The sequence below is a fragment of the Stegostoma tigrinum genome, chromosome 23 (genome assembly GCF_030684315.1).
Source record: "Stegostoma tigrinum isolate sSteTig4 chromosome 23, sSteTig4.hap1, whole genome shotgun sequence".
Classification (NCBI taxonomy): Eukaryota; Metazoa; Chordata; class Chondrichthyes; order Orectolobiformes; family Stegostomatidae; genus Stegostoma; species Stegostoma tigrinum.
In genome coordinates, this window is record NC_081376.1 from 13,786,854 (window position 1) to 13,813,867 (window position 27,014).

A 27,014-nucleotide genomic window follows, 5' to 3' on the forward strand; every position below is an offset into this window, starting at 1 on the left:
AAAAAATGACCACAAAACAACAATATTGTTGTCACTCAGGAAAGGAACATCATTTATTGTTGAACACCAAAATAGAGTCACTTATCATGGCCGACAAAGGTGTGTCCCAGTCCAGGACAGACAGTCCTGCAGGATCTGCTTTTTTTTTCTCCTTTCTTTAATATCCAGAAGTGCCAGCACACACAACTGAATGGTTTTCTTCCCATCACCGAGTCTCTGAATTTTGTTTCAATTTTTAGCTATTAACTGCCACCAGTAACTCACCTGTGTAGCCAGTTGGACATTGCCCAGGACAGGCTTTGCTGGGAAATGCAGACCATCAAAACTGGGGAGACGGGGAAGGGGTTAAATCAAAATATTGATTCTACATTTTTTTTTCAATGTATCTTGAAGTGTTAAAAGACAGAACCAAGCACATATTTTTATCCTCCCACCACCAAATCACTGTGACTTTTTTAAAAAAAGGCTGAGGGACTTGAGGCTGTTTTCATTAGAGAGAAGAAGGTTGAGCGGTGACTTAATTGAAACATATAAAATAATCAGAGGGTTAGATAGGGAGAGCCTTTTTCCTAGGATGGTGACAGCGACCACAAGGGGGCATAGCATTAAATTGAGGGGTGAAAGATATAGGAAAGATGTCAGAGGTAGTTTCTTTACTCAGAGTAGTAAGGGGACGGAACGCTTTGCCTGCAACAGTAGTAGAGTCGCCAACTTTAGGTACATTTAAGTCATCATTGGACAAGCATATGGACATACATGGAATAGTGTAGGTTAGATGGGCTTGAGATGGGTATGACAGGTCGGCACAACGTCGAGGGCCGAAGGGCCTGTACTGTGCTGTAATGTTCTATGTTCTATTCTATTCTAAATTATAACCACCATCTAGCAAAACACCTGTGGAAACGGTTAGATATTTAGGCACCGAGTCTGCTTTAGTTTAAAAAAAAACGACCTGTTCAGAGATGGTATCACCCACCACTGGATCAGGTGGTACTTGAACCCAGGCCACCTGCACCACATGAACCCTCTGTGGACCTGCTTTTTATTTAGTGCTATCAGGTAAAACCAAAAGGTTTTATGATGACCAAATCATTGCAACATTTTTAAAGATTATTAACCACCATCACTAGTCACCCACGTAGCCAATTAAATATTTGCAAGCAAAGCCTTTTCTCAGCAATGCAAATCGTCAAGAGTGGGGGAATGTGTATCTTGAGAGAGAGGGAAAGGACTAAATCAAAATGGAGTTGTGGGGCAAATGAGCCGGCTAGTTGCAAAATTTATTTAACCAATTTTCTAATCAACCTGTTTGGAGATATTAAGATAATAAAATGTGAGGCTGGATGAACACAGCAGGCCAAGCAGCTTTTTTTTTATTTGAAAAAATCTACTTTATTCATAAGATGTTCAAAAAATAAAACATTTATACACCTACCCAGTCATACAAGCCACTCCAGGTTACCCAGGGGGTACGTACACCAACTAAAAGGGGAAAAAAAAAACAAACAAAGAAGAAAAAAAAACAAAGCAAAGAAAACACCCCGGCAGTCGTCACCCCACACAGTCCCAGTTGGCCCCCTGACCAGTTGGGGAAGGCGCCAGCTGGGCCCAGTTACCAGATAGGGCCCTTTTTTCTATTCTGGACGAGGGATTTCATACCGTGGTCTTTCCCCACCGCGCCTTGGCAGCGGCTGACACAGCAGGCCAAGCAGCATCTCAGGAGCACAAAAGCTGACGTTTCAGGCCTAGACCCTTCATCCTTCAGGTGTAGTGAATATAACAGGTTCAGCCAGGTGGACCTCATAGAGCATGAGTTCCCTGATTGGACCAGATTAACAGCCTCAATCAGGATGTGCATTAGCTGACCACTCTGAGTACTGGCTCTGAGGGAGCTGGAACAGTGTCAAGGACTCTGCATGTAAATAAGGGGTGACTTGGTGATCAGACACCAGCCTCTGTGGAGTTAGTATAGTTGGACTTGAGACCTCCTGGACAAGGGGTAGGGGCACTCCTCATTGTGCCACAAGAGGGCCTTCTATAAATATTTTAAATCAACCTGTTCAGACACATTGAGAGATATTTCCAGCACAGGTACGGTTTGAACCTCAGCCTTCTGGCCCAGAGGTAGGAACACTGTCACTGTTCCACAAGAGCCCCTATGTGTCTGCTTATACCAAGGTCTCAGGTGATGAGTTCCAGCTGGGCAGGTCATTGCCTTTTACCAAGGGAGGTTATTCTCTACAAGCTCCATACGGAGATTAATTAATGATTTCCCTTGGGTCTTGTCAGGGTTATCACAAATGCCAACAAACTATATTCCATACACAGGTCAACTAATCACCTTTGATTCCCTGTGTGCCTTTCTTGCCAGTACTTCTGCCTATCCAGGAGCTCCACTGCTCGTGATATTCCAGTAGCTACGCAGCAAAACAAGATTTCACATCCTCAGTCTGTGCTTTGCTTGCAGGGAATGCTGGGATTTGGGCTCAATATTAAACCCAAGAGTAAGAAAATTCTTGTCCAGGAATAGTATATTGGCAGAAAGATCAATCGCCAATTTAAAATGCAACTAAAAACCTTTATTTGAATATCAGAGAATGATGTATAACATCTCGAAATTTGAGAATTGGCATGATATGTAATGCTGTGCCTCTTGGTGCAATTTGGCTTCATCAACTTAAGTCCAACATGCGTGGAAATTCTTTTGTAATGTGGAGACTTCAGCTGTAGTGGATCCTTTTTCAAATGATAACTTCTGAGTCTGCTTTATCTGCTAAAGGTTCCAGCTCATCTTAACTGTTGAAGACACACATTTCACAATTACACACATTTCACATTTCACAATGCTGAATACTAATTTTCTTTCTCTCATTCACTCTGTCTGTATTAATGCCTAAGACCGTACTTTAAGTGGCCCGTTGACCGGAAATGTCCTATGCAAATGCTAACTTTTCTAAATCTCTCTCCCACCAAATTTTCCCCAGCAACAAATTCTCCTCAACGCAGTATCTTGCACTTAGAGATTTCAACTTAAAAATTTACTTAACAGCACTCGATTAATAGATACTAACTAAGGCTTTTCATCACAATGCTTGTGTACGATATAATTTGATAACTTAGATCTTATTACTTACACAAATGTGCCAATCAGGTGAAGTCTGACATCAACCCTCAAACATTAGGTGCTTTTTGATTGGACTGCAATAGAAGCCAATATAACACAATCAGAGTTGGCAACCTGATTGGGGTTACAAATGCTGTTGTGTTTTTGGCTGCCACTTCTATATTGGGAAGAATGAAGCTTGAAGTTTTGTACAAAACGCAGTGCTGATTTTGGTGTTAAAATTCTCCAGAATCTGCATTTTCTTGTACAAACCCATCAGCTTTTTCTCCATGCCATCCCACGAATTCTTTAGCCTAATCCTGTCCAGCAGAGCCAGAGGCATCCCCAGCCTCCATTAGATTGCTACCTTTATCCCCTGTTATGGCTTCAGCAATTTTTACAGGTGGTGATTCACCAGATGCAGGTAAAACCATTGGGCTACGTTCCGAACTTGACATGGTGCCATTATCTGAGCTGATGCTTGCAAGTGTAAGAGTGAGTGATAGTGTCAAAATCCTCGTTCAGTCAATTTAGTACTTGACAGGGTACCAACTCTTTAGTATCTGAAAGATGGACGGCACAGAGTGGGACTATGGTGAAGGGAATGAAGAGAAAGCATGAGATGGGACACTTGCACCTTCCTCATAAGAATGAAGCAAGGAATGAGGTTAATACTTGATTTGCAAAGATATATATTTAAAAATGCACTGAACTTAACTACTCATGCGATATCATTAGACTTCCACCTGAACTACATCCAAGTACTTGGGGTTACACTGTTTGCATTGACAGAGAGTCTCTTTGGTTCCAGTGCCTTCTTGATACATCTGTGGAGGTCTTTGTGCATCCTCCAGGGCCAGCAGCTTTTCCCACTTGCTACCTCCTACCCAAAGTCCTCCAGTGCTGCAGCAGAGATCCTAGGAACATGCTTTCTGTCCTTTTATGGCGGTTTTACTGTTGTTCCAAATTAGAATGCTTTCATAGCCATTTTCAACACCTGTAGGCAGAATGCACCTTCCCTCTAAGAGGTTCAGGCTGGTTTTAAGCAGGGCAGGTTGGCTATAAATGATACTAACCTTGTATAAACTGTGGCATACATCCACTCAGCACTGTGCTTGGTACTGGACTACACATGACCATTAATATTAGCAGGCAATATGGATTTTGCATGCTGCTTGCATCGCTATAAACAGGCATGAGTTAGTAATATATTGCGATCTGCATGCACCTTTTTGGCTCTTATCCACTTTTGCATGGCAATATTGATTTTGCAGAAATCACTCAAAGCACAGTTGTAGCAATAAGACTTGTAACATGTTGTACTGTGCTTATAATTTGGAAGTGCAACTCGAAACATGATGCTGTTACAACATTTAAGCTTGAAAATACAACTTGAAATAAACAAGCTCATTCAAGGCCCATTTACCACCATCAGCTCTAATTGATTTTCTACATACCCACAAATAGTGTTACTTTGCCTAAAACAATCCTACATTGGTGTTGTAACATGACAAACCTATTCAGTTTCTTCATTATGGAAGTAATCAACTGTGCAAAAACAAAGATTTTAATGTAGTATTATAGAGGCTGGGGCACATCTTGTTGAGTCTTGGTGTACAGATGTCAGAAAAGCAAAACAATTAGATTAACATTTTTCTGTAAATGCTGTATCAAAGAGCAACTCACTTTTTAAAAAGGCTCATAAAAGAGCAAAGAGCAAGAAGGTTATTTTATTCCTTAAAAGGACGAGTAGTTACTTGGATCTCTTATCCTTGCGTTCAGCTGTTTCCCTGTGCCAGAAGCAATATTATTCTCTCATTACAGATTCTTTCTTGCTCTGTATTTTAATCTTATTGAACTCTTGATTTCCTTCACATGTGGGTAGCAGACTGGAAGATGAAAAAGTGAAAAAGTAACAATAAGGCAGAAATACTCAGTGATAGGATAAAACAAAAAGTACAGGTCGTTCCTGGCAACAGACCAAACACAATTTTCAATAACAACAAAAAAATTGTAAGAAACCACATCTTAGAGAAGAAAATTCTCTCAATAATGAATGTATTCTGTGATCCAGCCTCCCACTGCTGTCTGGGGAAGGGAATTCCACACAGTAACAGCCCTCTGAAAGGAAAAAAAAACTCCTTAACTCCGTCTTAAGTCAGAGTCTCTTAATTTTTAAATTTTTACCCCTGAGCAAGAGGCAAAAGCTGCTGATATTTCAGGATCCGGGAAGACCTCCAGTAATACATCAAGAACGCAATGGAAACAAAGATCCTCACTGTCGATGCAAGTCGTCTACGGGACATGATCTAATAAGTGGGTTATGATAAGGTGGAATAAGTAGAAACATATCTTCTATCCTTTCAACCTTACTGTTGTTGTCACCAAAAATAATAGGCAGCTCCTCCTCCTCGACTTGAAGGAAGATATCTTAATCTAGCCTTGCCCGTTGCCCTATGGCTTTGTGTCACTTATCCTGAAAGAGATACAGAACTGTGTCAATGAGTGGTGTGTTTGGAATGTTGAATATAAGAAAGGCAATGGGGAGCAGGAGCTGTGCACATCTCCTTGCCATCAAATCTAAAAGTCTGCTAATTTCTCAACTATGAGCATTTTGTCAATATAGATGTCTATTCAGTATTTGGCAGCAAATATGGAGAGAGAAAGAGTTAGCATTTCAAGTTGAACATGATTCTTTTTCTGGAACTGCAGGAGTTATAAATATGAAGTAAAAATACAAAATGTTGAACAAACTCAGCATGTTTTACTGCATCTGTGGAGAGAGAAACAGACTAATGTCTCAAGTCCAATTGGACTTTTTCAGAATGAAAGGGGCTGGAAATTTGTGGTGTTGACAGACGTGGACAGACAGAGTAGAACAGGTGGTGAGGTTGCACAGAGCAAAGGATAAAAGGCATGCTAATGGTGGTACGAGAGGAATAGAGATGTAAAATGGTGTAAATGAAGGTATGAAAAAATGAAAACAGGCAACTTTGCTGAGGGAAAAGACTTAAAGACACAAACGAGACACAGGGAGGGAATTTCTGAGGAAGGAGCCAGACCGGAAACATCAGCTTTCCTGCTCCTCTGATGCTGCTTGGCCTGTTGTGTTGGTCAAGAGGTGTTTTTGTAACTAGAAGCCTGTGCCCAGTCATATTTTGCAGGGATCAGTACTGGGATCCTTGCTGATTGTTGCATTTATGTAAACAATTTAGACTTAAATGTGGTAGGGTTGATCAGTAAGTTTGCTGTTTATATGAAAATTGGTGGGGTGATAAATAGTGAGAAGGATAACTGTAGATTATAGAAGGATTACACGGGTGTCACCATGGTTCATTGGCTTGATGGTTAGCACTGCTACATTACAACACCAGGGACACATGTTCAATCCCAGCCTTGTCGACTGCCTGTGTGGAGTTTGCACATTCTCCCCATGTCTGTGTGGGTTTCTTCTGGGTGCTCTGGTTTCCTCCCACAATCCAAAGGTTAGTTGGATTGGCCTTGGTAAATGTGGGGTTATAGGAATAGTGTGAGGGGATAGGTCTGGTTGGGTTGTTCTTTGGACAGTCAGTTTGGACCCAATGGGATGAATGGCCTGCTTATGTACTGTAGGGATTCAATAATTCTATGAAGATAGAGACAGGCGGCCAGGTGGGGTCTTCAGTGGCAATTGGAATTCAATCCGGACATGAGTGAAGTGATGCATTTGGGCTGGACAAACAACGTAAGGGGATACATGATTAATGGTAGGAACCTGGAAAGCACCAAGGATCAGAGGGACTTGATGATAATATCCACTGATTCCCTTAAGGTTGGAGTTCCAATAGATGGCATGGTTAAGAAGGCTTGAGATACCTATCTTTATTAGCCAAGGCATAGGGTTTAACAGCAAGAAGGTTATGGCCAAACTGTATAAAATGTTGGTTAAGCCATAGCTACAGCTTTGTGTGCTGTTCTGGAATCCACATTATATGAGAGATGCGATTGTGCTGGGGAGAGTGCAGAGTAAATTTACCAGAATGTTGCCTGGGCTGGAGAGTGGATACATTGGAGCAGAGGAGACTGAGGGCTGCGTGATTTGAGATGTATAAATAATGAAAGGCAGAGACAGGGTAGACAGAAAGAAACATTTCCCCCTTGGTGAAGAGAACAATGACCAGATTTAAGATAGGGACTGGGAGATTTAGCAGGGACTTGCGGTAAAATATTATCACTCGGAGGGTGGTGAGCATATGGAACTCATTGCCTATATGAGAGGTAGACACCCTCACGTCATCTAAGAAATATTCAGATGTACACTTCTGTTGAGAAAGCGTACGAGGCTATAGGTCTAGTGCTGGAAATGGGATTAGAATAGTTGGCCTCTTTTAGATTAGATTAGAATAGCCCCCTACAGCTCTAAATAAGCCAAATTGGACTTAAAACATAAACACTGTTTTTCTTTCCACTGATGCATCTACCTTCTTTCACTTCTGAAGAGGACTCGTATTGACATGAAACTTTAGCACATGTTTTGTCTCCATTGACAAATCTATTGATTATTTCTAGCAATTTCTGTTTTCATTTCGGAGTTACAGCATCCACAGTATTTTATTTTTGTTCTCTTTGATATTTGCAGAGAAATGAATATGTAAACATAAACATGGTTGAGATGCATGAATTAAGGGCTCCTGCTTTAAATATAAATGTTCTCTGTTATTAATTCTTCCCTTGGAGACATTGTTTATGGATCTAAAACAGAACTGTGCCCAGATCTTGGCTGCTGATGAAGCAGTACAATTATTTATGGTGAAAAAATAGCAGTGAGTTGATGGAGCTTCTGGTGACTGTGCAAGATTGCATGAATTCAATTTGATTCAATAAGTAGGATCTCGTGTGAAGTTTCTATTTCTCAATCCTAATCATGCTGTTTTTTGAAATCAGTTAACTATTATAAGAAAACCTGTAATATTCCAGTCATTCACTAGAACGTGTAAAATTAGATTTTGTGACCCCAAGGTTCAGGACTATCTTTTTTTAAAAAAAAGTCTTTCCCATTAAAACATTAAATATCAATGTGTAAATGTTCTTTCTCTAAGTTAATTTGGGTGCTAATGCATAAAGAAATGTCTTACACATTAAGTGATTTTGCACAGTAAAGTGTTATTTAACAACCTCGGGGAAAAAGTTTGCAAAGTTTGAAAAAGCCCAAAACCAGCAACAGAACTCAGAATGTATGACTAGTCCAGGCCTGCTTCATCAATTGCACACAATTTGCAAGCTTCACATTGCCTACTGACTGACTTACCTTTTTGTTGAATATAGGCACAATCTATTCAACCTCTCATAGGAAAATGCCTCCATACCCAGGATCAATAGAATGATTGATTGTTTTCTAACCTGACAGTACAGTCTTTTCTTTGGCAAGGGAACCAAAAGTGTTTGCAATCGTGCAGTCTTTCCCTATTTTAATAATATTCAGGTCCTGTGTACTTCCTGCTAACGTGCATAACCTCACATTCCCCCACATTATATTCCAACTGCCAAGTTTTTTCCCCACACACTTAATCTGTTTATATTCCTCTGGGAACTTTACAGTCTCATCCTTTCTACTTGCCTTCCCACCTCCACTGCGTAATCCACCAATTTGGTGAAAGGACATTCACTTCCCTAATCCAGGTTATTAATATATATTATGATTAATTTTGGCTCCAGCACTTATAGCGTTCCACAAGGTGCACGTTGTCATTCTGAAAATGTCTCCTTATCCCAATTCTTTGACTCTTATTCATTAGCCAATCCTTTATCCATGCTAATTTACTACCACAAACCATGAGCTGTTTACTTATACCTTATGCTGATTATACAATGTATATATAAATGGTCTACTATTACATCCTTTATGATAAACCCTAACATGTTTTTCAATGACAGATGTTAAGCTAACTGGCCTATGGTTGTCTGTGTATTGTCCTGCCCAATTTTTGAATAAGGAATGTTGCATTCGCAGTTAATGCAACGAATTGGGACTTTTCCAGAATGAGTTTTCTTGGAATTATGATCAGTGCATCCATTATCTTTGCAGCTACTTCCTTTAAAATCTTAGGATGCAACCCATTGAAGTACTGACAGGCCTTTAGACTCATGAGTTTCCCATGTACTTTTTCTCCAGTGGTAGTTATGATGTTTATTTTATCTTCTCCTGCTTTAGCTGTTTGATTATTTGGTATTTTTTTGAATGCTATTAGTGTCCTCTACCTTGAAGACTGATGCAACATATTTATTCAACTGCTCTACCATTTCCTTGTTCCTCACTATTATTTTCCCAGCATTGTCTGCTAAGAGGCCTGTGTTCACTTTGGATTCTCTATCTCCCTTTTTATAAATTCAAAGAAGCTCTAGTGTCACTTTTTATGTTACTTGCTCACCTCTCCTCAGCTTAATTTCTCCCTAGTTTTTTTTATTGGTTATCTTTTGTTGACTTTTAAATCTTGCCCAATTCTCTAGCTTATCTGTAATATTTGCTGCATTGTATGTTGTGTTTTCAAATTGATATTACCCTTTACGGATTAACGGTGGTTGGTTTATCCCCTTCCTGGAGTCCCTATTCACAGGGATATATCTTTGCTGTGAATCATGAACTAATCCTCAAACATTTGCCACTGTTCCTCAACTTTTTTTTACCTGCTAAACTTCTGTTGCAGTCCACTCCAGCTAGATCTGCTGTCATCCCTGTGTAATTACCCTTACTTAGGTTTAAAGCACAATTGTTTCCAAATGAGCCTCTCACTTTCAAACTGAATGTTAAAATCTACCATTTTATGGTCACCATTATCCAACACTTTACTCAATTTTATTTTATACTTCACATTTACATAAATATATTTTTTAATTTATTTTAAATCTGCCTCATTATACATTAACAGATCTAAAATAGGTTTATTCCTGGTAAAATCCACAAAATACTGTTCCAGAAACTGTCCTGACTACTTGCAATGAATCCTTTCTTGAGGCTACCTTTGCCAGTTTGATTTTACCAAGCTACCTGAGGATTAAAGTCAACCGTGATAAATGTGCTGCCATTTTGACATGCCCACACTATCTCCTGTTTTTTTTCTTTTTTTCTATAGAACAGCTACTATTGGAGGCCTATAGACTACACCACCAATACCATCCTTTTATTTCTTAACTCTACACATATGGATTCTCCATCACCTGATCCTAAATCTTTGCCTTCTATTGTACTTATTCCATCTCGTATGAGCAAAGTTAAGCCACCATCCTTCTGTTTCTGCTTATTCTTCTTAAAAGTCACACACACCCTGAATATTTTGTTTCCAGCTTTGATCTCCTTATAACTATATCCCCATAGTGGCTATGTAATCATACCCATTAACCTTCATTTATACCATTAATTAATTTATTTTGTTCTGAATACTACCCACATTTAATTGAGCAATTAAGTTTGCTCTTTTTGGTGATTTTTTTTCCCAGTTTGACCCTATTTATTGCCTTTTTTTGACATGTAGACTCTTTCCCTGCCTGTCCCACTCTCTTTACGTCATTATTAAAAATATTTGCCCTGCAATGTTCCCAGATCATTGTCAGGCTATGTTGTATCCCTTTCCCAAACTTTCACCACCGTCCTGCCCCCAATTAGTTTAAAACTCTCCCTACGGCATGCAGAATTAAATAGAGTGCAACATTTCTTTTGGAAAGTTTGCAATCACTGTCAAGGAACAAGGAGGTACCAATCATAGACAAAGCTTTGCACAGAGTGTGTTCTCCCTTTCCAAAATAAGTCTTAGCTTCCAATGTAGCATAAATAGAGGCCACCCAATTTTTTCTATACTGCTATCACTAAGGCTCAGCTTGCTACCATGTAAATTCAGGCAGTTGTTATACGGCTGTTGACACCAGCGTTCAAATGGGCATAAAGGCTTGCGTGTAGTCCAGCACTCTGTCCTCTAACATTATTAGGACCACTGAGATGCAGCCATATGGGAGTGTGCTATGGCCCCAGATGCTCTTACTACTAGACATGTTAGATCCCAGTCAGAAATATGGCTTGATGGATAATATTTTGCTTTTCTCAACAAGAATGTATATGTGCATGTAATGCTGCCAATTTGGTAATAATAATGAATCAGAAGTTATTTCACAAAAGCAACGAAAATAAAGTAGAATAAAACAAGCAATTTATATATAATACAATTTGAAAGATTTCAAAGCACAAGGCAAAATACAATCCCATCTATTCTCAACATCATCACTTTATCAGAATCAAGATACTAAGGAGAGAGTTCCCTGTTATGTTATTTCTATACATTTGACTTAACCATTTCATTGAATTGTTGGTCTTGAGAGCTTGATAGCCCCTTGCTTGATTAGTCGGAGTTGAATTTCAAATAGACCCCTCAGCATTCCAACGAAACATTTTTGATCTTCAAGGTTCAAGCTAAAACCCTGAAACTGAAGTAACCTATTTCTGAATTATTATAAAATAATGCATTTCTCACATCTGATACCAACCCAATCTTCTGTGAACTACCCTGAAAGCTTTCCATTCTGTGGCTTTTTTCCCCCCAAAACAACAATTCATTATTGATTGTCTTAAATCAGATACAAGCTTGTGCCTTTCAATGTTTACTGTCTCCAATTGTAAAACTTCAATGCAAATGAATTCCCATTTTCACTCCAGGGAGGCCCCAGTAAGCTGCTCTCAGACTCCTATTTTGACATGATTAAAAACCATGGCTCCTGATGAAAACTGACAAGTTAATCGTGAAGCCCCTTCATAAACACAACCAAAATCCCAAATGCCACTTGTTCAAAATCCAAGCTCTAAAATAAATGATATAGGCATACATAAATTACATCCCTTCTATTAGAAAGTGACTGCAGATCTGTGGAGGGAGATAACTTGAAGTCAGTGGTGAGTGGAGTTCCACAGGGCTCTGTCCTTGGGCCTCTACTGTTTGTAATTTTTATTAATGACTTGGACGAGGGAATTGAAGGATGGGTCAGCAAGTTTGCAGACGACACAAAGGTCGGAGGTGTCGTTGACAGTGTAGAGGGCTGTTGTAGGCTGCAGCGGGACATTGACAGGATGCAGAGATGGGCTGAGAGGTGGCAGATGGAGTTCAACCTGGATAAATGCGAGGTGATGCATTTTGGAAGGTCGAATTTGAAAGCTGAGTACAGGATTAAGGATAGGATTCTTGGCAGCGTGGAGGAACAGAGGGATCTTGGTGTGCAGATCCATAGATCCCTTAAAATGGCCACCCAAGTGGACAGGGTTGTTAAGAAAGCATATGGTGTTTTGGCTTTCATTAACAGGGGGATTGAGTTTAAGAGTCGTGAGATCTTGTTGCAGCTCTATAAAACTTTGGTTAGACTGCACTTGGAATACTGCGTCCAGTTCTGGGCGCCCTATTATAGGAAAGATGTGGATGCTTTGGAGAGGGTTCAGAGGAGGTTTACCAGGATGCTGCCTGGACTGGAGGGCTTATCTTATGAAGAGAGGTTGACTGAGCTCGGTCTCTTTTCATTGGAGAAAAGGAGGAGGAGAGGGGACCTAATTGAGGTATACAAGATAATGAGAGGCATAGATAGAGTTGATAGCCAGAGACTATTTCCCAGGGCAGAAATGGCTAGCACGAGGGGTCATAGTTTTAAGCTGCTTGGTGGAAAGTATAGAGGGGATGTCAGAGGCAGGTTCTTTACGCAGAGAGTTGTGAGAGCATGGAATGCGTTGCCAGCAGCAGTTGTGGAAGCAAGGTCATTGGGGTCATTTAAGAGACTGCTGGACATGTATATGGTCACAGAAATTTGAGGGTGCATACATGAGGATCAATGGTCGGCACAACATTGTGGGCTGAAGGGCCTGTTCTGTGCTGTACTGTTCTACGTTCTATGTTCTATGTTCTAACTTCTGTAGTCTCTCAGGATGACAGCATTCATCTTCCTACCACTGCCACTACAACAGTACCCTTTCTGTTGTTTGCCAGGAAGCTGCCACCTCTGGAATGGTGCTCTCAAAGTTGGCCATCTAGGAGCAAAGCTGCTTGGGGTCCAAGGTCACCATGGATGATGATCTATTGTCTCCCACAATCAATGATGGCAGCCTTTCACCAGTTGTGTTGCAGCACTGGGACTGGCAAAGACATATAGAAGCTAAGCATTAAAGAATGGACAAGGATGATTAGATTATTTTTGTATGGAGTGTCAGACAATTTGTTTGATAAAACGCCCTTGGAATGTTTGTTTCTTTGTGGCTTTTCATAGAATCCCTACAGTGTACAAACAGTCTCTTCAGCCCAACAAGTTTCACCAATCCTCAGAGCATCTCACCCAGACCCATCCCCCTATAACCCGCCTCATCTATGCATCCCGAAACATTATGGGCCATTTAGCATAGCCAATCCACCTAGCCTGCACACCTTTGGCCTTTGGGAGGAAACTGGAGCTCCTGGAGGAAACTCTCACAGACACTGGGAGAATGTGCAAATTCCACACAGACAGTTGCCTGAAGGTGGAATCAAACCGGGTTCCTGGCTCTGTGAGGCAGCAGTGCTAACCACTGAGCCACCGTGCCGCCATAAGCTTTTGTGCTTACCTTCGGCAGTACAGCGCTGTGAGAATAAGTAACTGAGGGATGGTAAACTGTGGAAGTGTTTGAGTGGCGAAGAGAGGTTCTTTTCACTGGGACCTCAGAAGAGCTGATCACAGAGAGTCTGACTGAAATTGGTTGCCTCCTCTCTTCCTCCTACTCCTGCTCTCTAGCTGTTTTGCTGTATATACCAGAGCTGTGCCATCATGACAGTAGGATTTTACAGGATACAGCAGTAATGCAGTGCTTTCTCTAAGTGGCTCAGACTACTGAAGTGTTGCTTCTGTGTTTCAGTGGTTTGCCTGATGACCTATCATGTGGCAGAATGGTTTTTGTTATATGCCTACTGGTTGGTCAATGGATACATATAGTTAGCAGATAGCTCTGGTTGCCTGTTACCCATTTTCTCTTTCTTGTGGTGGCTTAAGTACAGATGGTACGGGGGATTTTTACAGGGTAATGTCATTGTAACTACTGCCAGGAGTGACCTGCAAGAGTGTACAGTCTCAACTTGACAGTTGAACGAACAGTGGCTGGAACCCTTTGTGGAACTTTAAGTGTTTTCCTTAAACTAATTTAACAACAATCAAAAGGAATAAATCAGCAACCAGCCATTATTTATGATACCTTTAACTTCAGTTTTTGAAGTGGGCCGTGTGGGGGAGGTGGTGGGTGCGAGGAAGAGTGGTGGCATTAGGTCTTTACTGCGACTTTAACAGTGGACAGTTAACATTAGCATTAGCTGGGGAGTACCCAAAGCTGAGCCTGGTGCCACTAGATTCAAATTGCAATGACTCATTGATGTTACAATTTGTCTACTTTGCCTTGTGTATTTGGTACATGATCTTAACGTGTGTACAAATGATCTGCCCAAAATGCATCCATTGTGAGTAGTGTCATGGATTAAGCTAGATATCCTCAAAATATTTTAGAAGGTAACCTAGACCCTAACCTTTACTCAGAGAGTAGTAAGGGAATGGAATGCGTTGCCTGCAATGGTAGTAGATTCGCCAACTTTAGGTACATTTAAGTCGTCATTGGACAAGCATATGGACGTACATGGAATAATGTAGGTTAGATGGGCTTGAGATCGGTATGACAGGTCGGCACAACATCGAGGGCCGAAAGGCCTGTACTGTGCTGTAATGTTCTATGTTCTATGTTCTATGTTCTAACTTTTCTTATTTTTCAGGAAAATGTAAACTGCCTGTTCCAGATGCAATTCAACCAGGCAAATTACTAATCATCAAGCAAAACACAATTTATTTTAACACTATAGTTAAAATGCAACCAAAAAAAAGATGAATTTAGAACAACTTATTCTGGTGGAAAACCTAACCGAAAAATAGATACAGCAACTATTACCGATTAACTGTTCCAATATAGTAACATCCCATAAACATACCGCTTGGCTAAAAGGCAAATTCAGACACATGCATTCTCACATGCAGTTCTCCAACCCAGGGACAAAGAAATTCAGAGAGGGTAGCATCCAGGAGACATTTACTGAAACTTCCAACTCTGAGACCCCAACAGCTTCAGATGCTGTTTAAAAATCAAAACCCAGAAACCCTGATCTGAGAGAGCTGGCTACCCCGATTCAGGATGTTTTTTAAAAAAAACCCCAAGGCTTCCCAAGCTGTTTACTCACGTTGCTTTCACGAGCCAGCTCAGTACCTATCATTCAATCTCTCTCATAAAAGAAATGAGAACAAAATAATCTCTTAAAACCACAGCATCATCACAGTGGTGCCAGAGGTATTGGTGCAAAACGGTTGCCATTTTTTTTAGCAAAATCTGTTCATATCTTCTATGCTGTTATGGTTGCAAAGTGCAACCAAATGTAGTGGTGAAGGTTTTTTTTAAAAATTCAGACTTTTGAAAGCTCTTTCACAATAAATCTCAAAACTATACGTTCCAAGGTAAAAATCAAATTTTAATTAAGGGTGGACGTTGTGGAATAGAATCTCACGTCATGATCTGAACGTGGGATTTGATTTTATAAATGGCATTACCTCACTAATACAAATTTGAAGAACTGAAATGCATTGAAATACACTGCCTTCTGCTTCACTAAGCAAAGTATATGAAAACAGGAACATGTTAACTGAAATGACTGGGATAAAATATTTCAATTTCCACATCAGTGGGATTCTCAACTTTGTGACTTAAAAATTCATATTTTTCTGTTTCGGTGCATGTTAACACGATTAGGCTATTATTGGAAAAGACACAGAGAATATGTTATGGAAATAATGTAACTGTACATCTTTGAAGAGGAGGCTGATATGTAATTAATTGAAGCAAGCTTATTCTGAACGTCTCTGAATAGTTTTATGCATGTTCTTTGTCAGAATTGTCACTCAAAGAACTTGCGACAAAGCACCAATATGTAAAGGTCAATGGAGCAGATATTAAATAATATGTACAATTAACCTTGAGTACAACAGTCATGGGGTAAGGTCATCTTGCTGCTTAAGAAAATCCTATCCACTTAATAGTTTCAGTAAGTCAGAGAATTCATCTCTTGTTGCAAATTCATGGCAAACATAATGATTTGAAAGCAGCATCTGATTTGAAATAATTCTTTATTAACAACTTTCAAATACAGTTTGACACTAGAATTCTATATTAATGACATTTAGCCTTTTACATGAAGATTATCAGCTTGATCAAGGGTATGTGTAATCAATTCATTTGGAATCCAAGTTTAGATTCATTGTTTTAGAAATTTCATTTCAGATTTCTTAGTGGTTCCATCTAAACATAAAATTTCTTATGTGGGATAAAATGAGAACTAAAGGCATGATCTCATTCTGAACTGATAAAATTTTTAAAAATCTAAGGAATCTCAGTTTAAATTTGGATGGTTCTTCAGAGATCATTCGTAAGCCCAATCTTCTCTTGAGGCAAATGAATCATAAATGGATTTTATAAAATATTGATTTTGTTTGTAAATTTTAAAGTTTTCTGTCTGATTAAAGCTGATCATTCATATATCATTATTGATTTGAAAGAAGTGACAAAGTAAACAGACATTCATGCACATGAAACACCGTTGAAAGACTTTTCAACCTTGGAAAACAGAGACTGAAATTACACAAATACTCAATGGATGATTGAACCAGTGTGGCCCATTTGTCCTTCTGTAATTCCTCTCATCTACAGTGTGGTCCATTTGTCCTTCCGTAATTCCTCTCAACTACCTGCTGTTTGACACTAGCTTCACCTATGAAAATAAGAGAGAAATGTACGATGTGTGTCCCAAAATATTACAGAGATATGAATCATAAAATAACAAAACATGGATGTAGGAGATTTAGCCCATCGGATCAACATCAGAGCTTTTGAAGAGATTCCGGTTAATCCCGCTCCATGCTCTTTCCCCATATCCCAGAAACTTGTAACTGAAGCTTTGTAGCTTGCAATCATTTGGAAAATGCAAGAATTCCAAAGCCAATTGCTCAGGTTTTTGCTGACTTGAGTTTTATGAGCCCCAGCGAGAGATAGAGGGTAGCGAGTTTTGAGAAGATCTGTAGCTCAGGTTGAGGTTCTGGATGTGAGTTTGCTCGCTGAGCTGGAAGGTTAGTTTTCAGATGTTTCGTCACCATTCTAGGTAACATCATCAGTGAGCCTCCGACGAAGCGCTGGTGTTATGTCCCGCTTTCTATTTATCTGGTTAGGTTTCCTTGGGTTGGTGATGTCATTTCCTGTTCTTTTTCTCAGAGGATGGTAGATTGGCTCCAAATCAATATGTTTGTTAATGGAGTTCCGGTTGGAATGCCATGCTTCTATGAATTCTCGTGCGTGTCTCTGTTTGGCTTGTCCTAGGATGGATGTGTTGTCACAATCAAAGTGGTGTCCTTCCTCATCTGTATGTAAGGATACGAGTGATAGTGGGTCATGTCGTTTTGTGGCTATTTGATGTTCATGTATCCTGATGGCTAGCTTTCTGCCTGGGTGATACAGCGTATTCAAAAAGAATGGGTACCCTATGAACACAGTCCGCCGATTTTTCAGCAACAAACCCAAACAAACAGACAGAAAGGGCTCAGAAACCATAACCACTCTTCCCTACATCAAAGACATTTCCGAAATGACTGCCAGACTACTCGGACCCCTTGGCATCAGGGTAGCCCACAAACCCACCAACACACTAAAACAGCAGCTAATGAACTTAAAAGACCCTCTACAGACAACAAATAAAACGAACGTCATCTACAAAATACCTTGCAAGAACTGTGACAAACACTACATTGGACAAACTGGCAAGAAGCTAGCCACCAGGATACATGAACATCAACTAGCCACAAAACGACATGACCCACTATCACTCGTATCCTTACATACAGATAAGGAAGGACACCACTTTGATTGTGACAACACATCCATCCTAGGACAAGCCAAACAGAGACATGCACGAGAATTCCTAGAAGTATGGCATTCCAACCGGAACTCCATCAACAAACACATTGATTTGGAGCCAATCTACCATCCCCTGAGAAAAAGAACAGGAAATGACATCACCAACCCAAGGAAACCTAACCAGATAAATAGAAAGCGGGACATAACACCAGCGCTTCGTCGGAGGTTCACTGATGATGTTACCTAGAATGGTTGCGAAACGTCTGAAAACTAACCTTCCAGCTCAGCAAGCAAACTCACATCCAGAGATAGAGGGGTTCAGAAGCAGGTTCATGCAGTGAGAAGAAGGGGTTGCTTGGGAGTCAGTGAAAAGAAAACTCCTAAATCGGAAGACGAACGTGTCAGAAAGGAAGACTTCCCACAAGCCTTTTGTTGATATGAGTTTCAGGAATCTATGGTAAGTAAACGTGAACTGAATTAGAAGTTTATTATCAGGATTCTGGGGAGAGGCATTAACTGAGGTAAACAGCATCTATTGATTTTACGAATGGGATTTGATTGTTGCCAACTGAGCAAGAATATAGAGAGAGCATCATACAGCCTAGAAACAGGCCCATTGACCCAATATATTTACATAAGCAACAAACACCCAACTGCACTAATCCCATTTACCAGCAATGCCCTGGTATTTAAAGTACCCGTCCAGACACTTAATAAATGTTACAAGAGTATCTGCCTTCATCATTCTCTTAGGCAGCGTGCTCAATATATCTACCACCCTCTGGGTGAAAATCTTGCTTCTCATATCTTCTTTAAACCACTTGCTACTCATCATAAACTCATGTCTTGTGGTCTTAGATATGTTTGCCATGGGCAAGAGATTCTCATGATATACTCTGTTCATATCTCTCATAAGTTTTGATGCCTCAATCAGATTGCCCCGCAGCCTCCTCTGTTCCTAGGAAAACACACCCAATCTAGCTGACCTCTCCTCATAACTGAGACTTTTCAAGGAAGGTAAAATCCTTTGAGTCTCTTCTGCACACTCTCCAGGGCAATCATATCCTTCTGGCAGGTTGACAACTAGAATTGTATACAGTATTACATTCATTCTTTATAAAGTAGTGACAAGACTTCCCTGCTCCTACATTTTATGCCCTGGTTAGTGAAGGCAAGCAAGCAATATGCTGCCTTCACCACCCTGTCTGCCTGTGCTGACACTTTCAGCTCTCTTTCGATTATATTGCCAAGGTCCTGTTGTTCCTCAGTACTCCCTAGAGACCAACCACTCATTGTATTTGTCCTTCCCTTTTTGGACCTCCCAAAATATATCACCTCACACTTGCCAGGATTAAATTCCATCTGCCATTGTTCTGCCTAATTTGGCGATTAATATCAGACTCTAGGCTGCGATTATCCTCCTCACTATTAACAACACCAATAATTTTTGTCATCTGTGAAATTACTAAGTACACTTTAGACATTCATATCCAAATCATCAATGTAAATACAAATGCCAAAGGTCCCTGCAGCAAACCCTGTGGTACGCCACTGGTCACAGGCTTCCAATTACAAAAACAACCCTCCACCATCACTCTTTGCTTCCTATCCGTCAATCGATTTTGGATCCAGTTTGCCAATTTGCCTTGGATCCCATAGGCTTCTGGACCAGCCTTCCGTGTAGGACCTTGTCAAAGGTCTTACCTGAAGCCCATGAAATCCACATCAACTGTACTACCTTCTACCTTCATCAATCATCACTTTTTCAAAAAACTCAATTAAATTAGTCAGACAGCATCTCCCTCTAACAAATCTGTGCTGACTCTATCTCATCAATCCTTTGCCTCTCCAAACGTTGATTAATCCTGTCCTCCAGAATTTTTTCCAGTACTTTCCCTACCATTGATGTCAGACTAACTGTTTGCTAATTAGCTAGCCTAACTCAACAGCCCTTCTTGAACAAAGCAGCCACATTAGCTCCCCTCCAGTCATATGGCACTTCACCTTTGACCAGTGAGTTATTAAATATTTCCAAGGTGCCAGCAATATCCTCCCTCACCTTCCTTGGCAGCCTGGGATACATTTCGTCAGGCCCTGGGGATTTATGCTTGCTAAAACATTTTGTACCTCCTCCCGATTAATTTTGAATGTATTCTAGAACCTTACCATCCCAACTGAAGTTCCTGGCTACAATCTCTTTCTCCTCTGTGAATACAGGTGAGAAATATTCATTTAAGACCTCACACGCTTTCATTGGTTCCACTCACTGGTTGCCTCTTTGGCCTCTAATTTCCCTGGTAATCCTTTTACTCCTAATATACTGAAGTAAGGCCTTGTTTTTCTTGATCTCATCTGCCAACGATATTCCATAGCCCCTCTTTGCCCTCCTAATTTCCTTTTAAAGCAACTTCCTGCACACTTAATACTATTGAAGGGCCTCACTGTTTCTCATGCACTGTAATTGACATAAGATTCCTTATTTTTCTTTATAAACTATCGACATCCCTTGACATCCAGGGTTCTCTGGACCTTCTGCCCTAGCCCTTTACTCTTACAGGAACATGCTGGTCATGAATTTTCGTGACAGTACATTTAAAAACGCCCATTTTCCAAATGCAGACTTACCTGCACATTGCTGCTCCCAGACTATGACTGCCAAGTCCTGTCTAATGATACTGAATTCGGCCTTCTCCCAGTTTAGTTACTTAATTTCAGCACCATCCCGATCCCTCTCCTTAATTATTTTGAAACTTAGAGTTATGGCCACTGCCACCAAAATGCTTCCACTATCTGAATGGCTTCATTCCCTAGGATTAGGTTAGGCACTGCCCCATCTCTAGTGGGACCACTACCGCAAAAGGCTCCCTGGATGCACTTTAAAAAATTTCTATTTGGGAATCGAATATGAAAGTTGGCAAGCTATGTTGCAGCTCAAGAGAACTTTAGTTAGGCCACGTTTGGAATATTGTGTGCAGTTCTCGTTGCCTATGAAAAGAATGTGGATGCTTTGGAGAGAGTGCAGAGAAGGTTTACGAGGATGTTGTCTGGCCTGAAGAGTTATAGTAAGTGGAAGAGGTTGGATAAACTCGGATTGTTTTCAATGGAAAGATGGAGGCTGAGAGGCAGCCTGATAGGGGTCTACAAAGTTGTGAACCGTATACATGGGGTGGATTTTTTTCCAGGGTGAAAAGGTCAACTGCAAGAGTGCACCGGTGCAAGGTGAGAGGGGGAGAGTTTATGGGAGACGTGCAGGGAAAGATTTTCAAACAGAGGGTGCCTGTAACACACTGTCAGTGGAGGTAGGGAAGCAGTCACATTAACAATGCAAAAGCATATCTTGATGGACACCTGAACGGAGGACAAACAGAGGGGTAGAAATCAGGAATGGGCAATAAATAGCAGGTCTAAATAAAGATTAGGAATTGGTGCAGGCTTGGTGGGTCAAAGAGCCTTTTCCTGTATTGTATTGTATTGTACATTTCATTGTATAATTAGATTAGAATATCTGATTTTTTTTCATCATTAGAGCAGGAAAGATGAAAGGGCCACCTTTATTGTATCAGAGATAATGGGAACTGCACATGCTGGAGAATCCACCTTAATTGTGTAGTTTTTCAGAAGCATGATAAGGCTTGAGAAGGTAAAGAGTGCAAATCAGTATATCTCGTTTGATTAACCATTAATCACCATACACTGGATTATCATTAGAAAATGTAGGGATGAATATAGGTTCTTATTAAAGAATGAAATATTTTAGTAGAAGTAGTTACTGGACTGGATGGCTCCATCAAAAAGCATAAACTGCAGCTGCTATATAAAACAAAAGATTCGCTTCTGTGCGATACTTTGTTTAATGCCGCTCAATAATGTAATTAGTAACATAGATTCTAAGAACAATTAGACAGACAGACCCTATGAAGACCCATTTTCTGGGTGGAATATGTGGGCGAGATCACCTTCAGGAAAGAATGGTGTGCACCTGACCTGTGCTTGTAATGAGTGCCATCGAATTGGTAAAAGCAGTTTTTCGCAGGTGTCCTGCCTAGCCACTGGTAGGTCCTAATCAGGTACTAATGAGAGGCAAAATTGTCTATTTAGGGACATTGCAAGGATAGTTCCCGACAACCAGTTTGTGCCAACCTGGTATCACTAACAATTTTTTACTCCAAATTAACTCAAAGTCTTGCATGTTTAAATTGTTTTGGTTAGCCTACTTTCAACATTGCTGCCTTGGTTACAGCTTGTGAAACTCTCAGGTTTAAAGCCTGCATGTTGTGCTTCAGATTCTTCATTGCTTGATAAACTATTTATTGAATGTTTATATGGAATACTATTAATCGACTGGTTGTTGCAAATCACTGAAGATGGGCTACCAGAATTATCACCTGGGGAAACTGTAGATATAAGCTTAGACATTTCACATTTCAGGATAAATATTAATAGGTACCTATAAATAATTAAGGGTGTAAACAAAAGAGTCAGCTTGTTTGTCCGATTACACAAGGAAACCTAATGCGTAGAATAGGAGCTTTGTAAGATGCAAACCAAAGAAGAAGACATAAAATAAATGGAATATTATTAAATTAAGACCGGTCTCTTAGTTTAAGTGGGGAGAGTGAGAGGTTTGGAAGAGATTCAAATGAGATCTTAATACATCTTACATCTTGCTGAAGTAACATTTTCAGGAAATGGGTTCAAGGATTGAATAGCTGTTTGAGAATATGGAATGCTTTAGGGCATTGATGCAATCGAGGTAGTGCTAGAATAATGGCTCTAAGTTTTCCTATAGTATGTACAACCTTTTGTGTAAAAATACGTCACCACCATTAGGGGTTTTGCAGTGTAACATAAATCTATTGTTGAGACTTCTGAAATCATGGGTTCTTTTTGATTTCACACGACACGTTGTTGTCTCTGTGGTGTTATGCTGTTATTTTGTGTGATGATTCTAGTTTTAAATAGGAGAACATTTTGAGAGGTGAGCAAGACTTTTATGCAGAAAATTATTTGGCATTTACCTGAAAAATGGACCAAATTATCAGGCAAAATAAAGGGAATAATTGCATTACATAATGCATGCTCATAAATGTATTATAATTTCCTTGATTGCTGTATTGAAACAGCAACATTGCATTTTTTCATCGTGATACTAATGTACTCAAGTCAGGCAGCACCCTCTGCTGATTGGCGTCTGACAATGATAAATAAACCAGATTTGGACTTGTGAATCAACTCTAGAGTTACTACATTCTCAGATTTGTTCTTCAACTCATTTCACATATTCACAATATTTGTTTTCTCCTCTGTGATGCCGAAGATGACTCCACTACTGTGCCAAACAAAATGCCAATGGATATTGGAAATCTGAAATAACTGAGTCTGAAAGGTCATGGACCTGAAATGTTGACTCACTTTTCTCTCCCCAAATACTGACTGATTTCCTGAGTACTTGCAGCATTTTTTGGTTTTTATTGCAATATTATACCCACTTGTCACATTCTACCTGTGTGTGAGGGCAGCCATTACTTTATGTATTAAATTTTACTTTGGCAATCTTTTGAAGTTGAATTGAATATATCTGTTAATTTATGGAGTAGAATCAGAAAATAAATGTCTTGCTGGTTTTGAGCAAAACCGAGATGATTCAATTGACTTGAGCAGCAAGTTGTGCCAGGCCCAGTTCTACAAATAGTTACAATCCCAAATGACATTGTTAATTCCCAACACCTTCTGAAGGAGCTAATTGTTTGGGTAAAATATCACTACTGAATGAAGGTTCACTGCGAATTACATGGGGAAAGTACAAGCTTCGAGTGGGTCTCCTGCCAGTGTTATTAATCCCAGCCAGAGGTTGGTCAGTTCAGACTTACGGAGGTAGAATTTCCAGATGTGTTCTGCCAATTTCCAGAAAATCAGAGGGTCAGCAGTTTAGCAACAGCAGACCTAGTGGCAACCACTGCAGAGGCCACATTTGCAGAGTGAGGCTGTGTCAATGGCCGTGCTCCATCGACGACAGGTAAGTAATGCATCTGGGTGCCAGGGCTGGTAGATCAGGATTCAGTAAGGGTCACGGAGGCATTCACTGAAAGCATGGTACCACTGTCTCTGGGGGCGGCCTGCTCGGGACACAGCGCTCTAAAGGAGACTCGCATCTCTGAGCCAAGCATAAGGCTGACAGCTTTACCCAGCAATCTGCCCACATGGTAGATGGTACCCTCCACGTGCTGGTGAAATACCAGCAGGGATGGGGAGAGGTCATAATTGACCACCAGTGCTCAACAAAGTTCTGGATGTCTCTTCCACTTTAATGTTCCGTGCAAATCTGATATTGAAGGAGGAATACAAAGGTGAGAAAAGGATCAATGAATGAAAGTGCAAAGGTGTGCAAACAACACTGCGTCAACAGCTAGTTGTTCCTGAAACATTTATGATACTTGCACAAAAGTGGAGACACCAACACGTGCACCCACACACACACACACGTGCACAGAATTTTATGATGCTTCGTTTTGTAGGCTGGGTATTCTCTGCTGCATTGGCCCCAGATAATGGCATGGTCATCTGGTCAGGAGCCAATTAAAATGTGGTGTCCAGCAGTTGACCCTTAGGACCCATCAACGTTGTGCTATCTGCTTTTAGAATTAGAATTCGAATTGGGTTTTATTGTCACGAGTGCTCAAGGACAGAAGTACATGAGTACAGAGAAAAGTGTACAAAGTCACCGTTCCTAGTACCACCTTAGGTACAAAGGTACCTGGGCACAAAATTTTAGGTGCAAAGTAGAAAAGTAAAATTAAAAGTTCATCATTACAGTTCTTCCTTAACCATGAGTCTGCAGAAGCTCCGGGCTGGGCTTTCCCCACAAGGTCTTGTTCTGTCCCGCGCTGGGCTCTCATTCCTGACAAGAGGACGTTTTCTACCCTCCCCCACCTCTGCTGCTAGGCTAAGACCCTCAATGCTGACCGCCATCCAGGCTTGCCAGCTGCATCGCCGCTGACTGTCAAAGTCCCACTGGCCCCAGCCGCTGCCACACTCCAGACTCCATGACTGGACAAACCCTGGGCTCAGGAGCTCAGACACTGCCGACTATGCGGCTGCTATCTTCTCTCAGAATTCTAGGAAAAACACACCATTGTATATAACTCACAAGGTGTTCCATTGAACATGCAGCTGTCTCTTTGCATAGTCTCCCTAGCTTCATGCAATATCTTCCCTTTTCAGTCCACTTTTCAAAAAAGTAATATTGAGACTAAACAATATTCTTTTAGCATTTTTACCAGCGTTTACGCTGACAATAAAATGTGTTTCATTGTGAGAGTTTAGTAACATTTCAGATCCAGTAAAAAATTTTACACCCCGTGATTTAAATGCTGCTGGTGATGAGGTTATGATTTAGTATAACTGGCAAGATTGAATTCTTTTCAAATAACTGCTGTTTTTATTTCTTCTTTGCCCATTTTATAATGCAGCAAGATGGAGAAATTTTATCATTCAGATTCATTTGATTTTCAGCTTTTCCTTTGTTAGTTTGTTTGTTTGTTCAAAGGCTTGACAGAGTTTCAAACTGGAGACTGGAGACTGCAAGGGCGAAAGATCATCAGATTTCTGGCTGTTGCTGGCTCCAGTAAAGTCTTGACAAATTGCTATTCTATATTTTGCTTTCAGTATTAGTGTACTTTTTAACACACTGTTTCTGTCATCATTAGGCTAATACAATGAAGGCATTGTTTTCTTTTGTATATATTACGCAGATTAGAACGCAGGGTTCCTGGGAGTGTCTGTCTGTACTGGAGTGTTCCATCACACAGGAAAGTATGAGCAATTCTGTTTTAAATACATATAACAATTATGGGAAGCCGAAATGTTGATTTGGTTTTCATTAAGGAGATAAATGCAGCCAACAAAAACTTGTGTATTTCTTACTCAATTTGTAAGAAAATGTCTATAATTCCATAAGTTCATCAAAATTTTCAAGAATACATTAATAACATGCTTTACATTGTGTATGAAAGTCTTAGAGGTTTATAAAATCATAACATCAATACAGCAGTTCAAAACTAGGGGGCATATTTTTAAGGTGAGAGGAGAAGGATTCAAAAAGGACATGAGGATATTTACACAGAGAATGGCTCATATGTTGTATGAACTGTCTGAGGAAGTGTTGGATGTAGCTGCAGTTACAATGTTTAAAAGACATCTGGATAAGCATGTGAATAGAAAAGGTTTGGAGAGATATATGGGCCAAGGCAGATGGGACTAGTTAGTTTGGGAACATGTTCGGCATTGGCCAGTTTGACTGAAGGGTCTGTTTCAATGCTGCATGAGTCTATTCTTCTTTAACTCCATGACTCTAAATGACAATATAATATATTTGTGAAACAATGAAGCTGGTAAATAGATTTCAATTTAGGCATTGTCATCCACTTTGGCCAAAAGAAAAACAGGGTGCTTTCTGAACAGTAAAAAGCTGGAAGAAACATTTGGCCAAAGAGATTTTGAAAAGGAGATTATATTGTTCTGATCAGTTACAACAAATCTGTGATTGATGGATTCATTCCTTTTTATATCTAGCAGAATAAATTAATAGGGAGTTGAATTTGTGTTTTAGGTACAGAAAACACTGGTTCAACACCACCTGGAGGACTGTGTGCATGGTTTGGGCATCACATCCTAGGAAAGCTGGAATGGCATCGGGGACAGTGCAATCTAGATTTACCAGAATGATGTGTAATTCCAGCACTTTGACTTTAACCTCCAACGGGAACAAGAACAGAAGTAAGTAGATATGGAATTTTATGCCTCTAACCTTTGTGATGGAAGTATAAGAGCCTGTGAAATCTCCTCCCAGTGTGTAAGATAAGGAAGGATATGGCAACAGGTCAGATGGCTAGGGATTAGAGAAGGATTGTATGGAGCATAAATCCAAGCACAGTCAATAGGCAGTATGTAATTAGG

At 40.2% G+C, this 27,014-nt stretch overlaps 1 protein-coding gene across 1 annotated transcript in view; it reads left to right on the forward strand.

Annotated features, from left to right (window-relative positions):
* card11 (caspase recruitment domain family, member 11) overlaps positions 1-27,014 on the forward strand; it is a 370,578-nt gene that overhangs the window by 28,004 nt on the left and 315,560 nt on the right. The window contains exon 2 of the mRNA XM_048552326.2: positions 26,668-26,834. Within this exon, the coding sequence (XP_048408283.2) occupies positions 26,668-26,834 (167 nt within the window). The remainder of the gene's footprint in view (positions 1-26,667; positions 26,835-27,014) is intronic.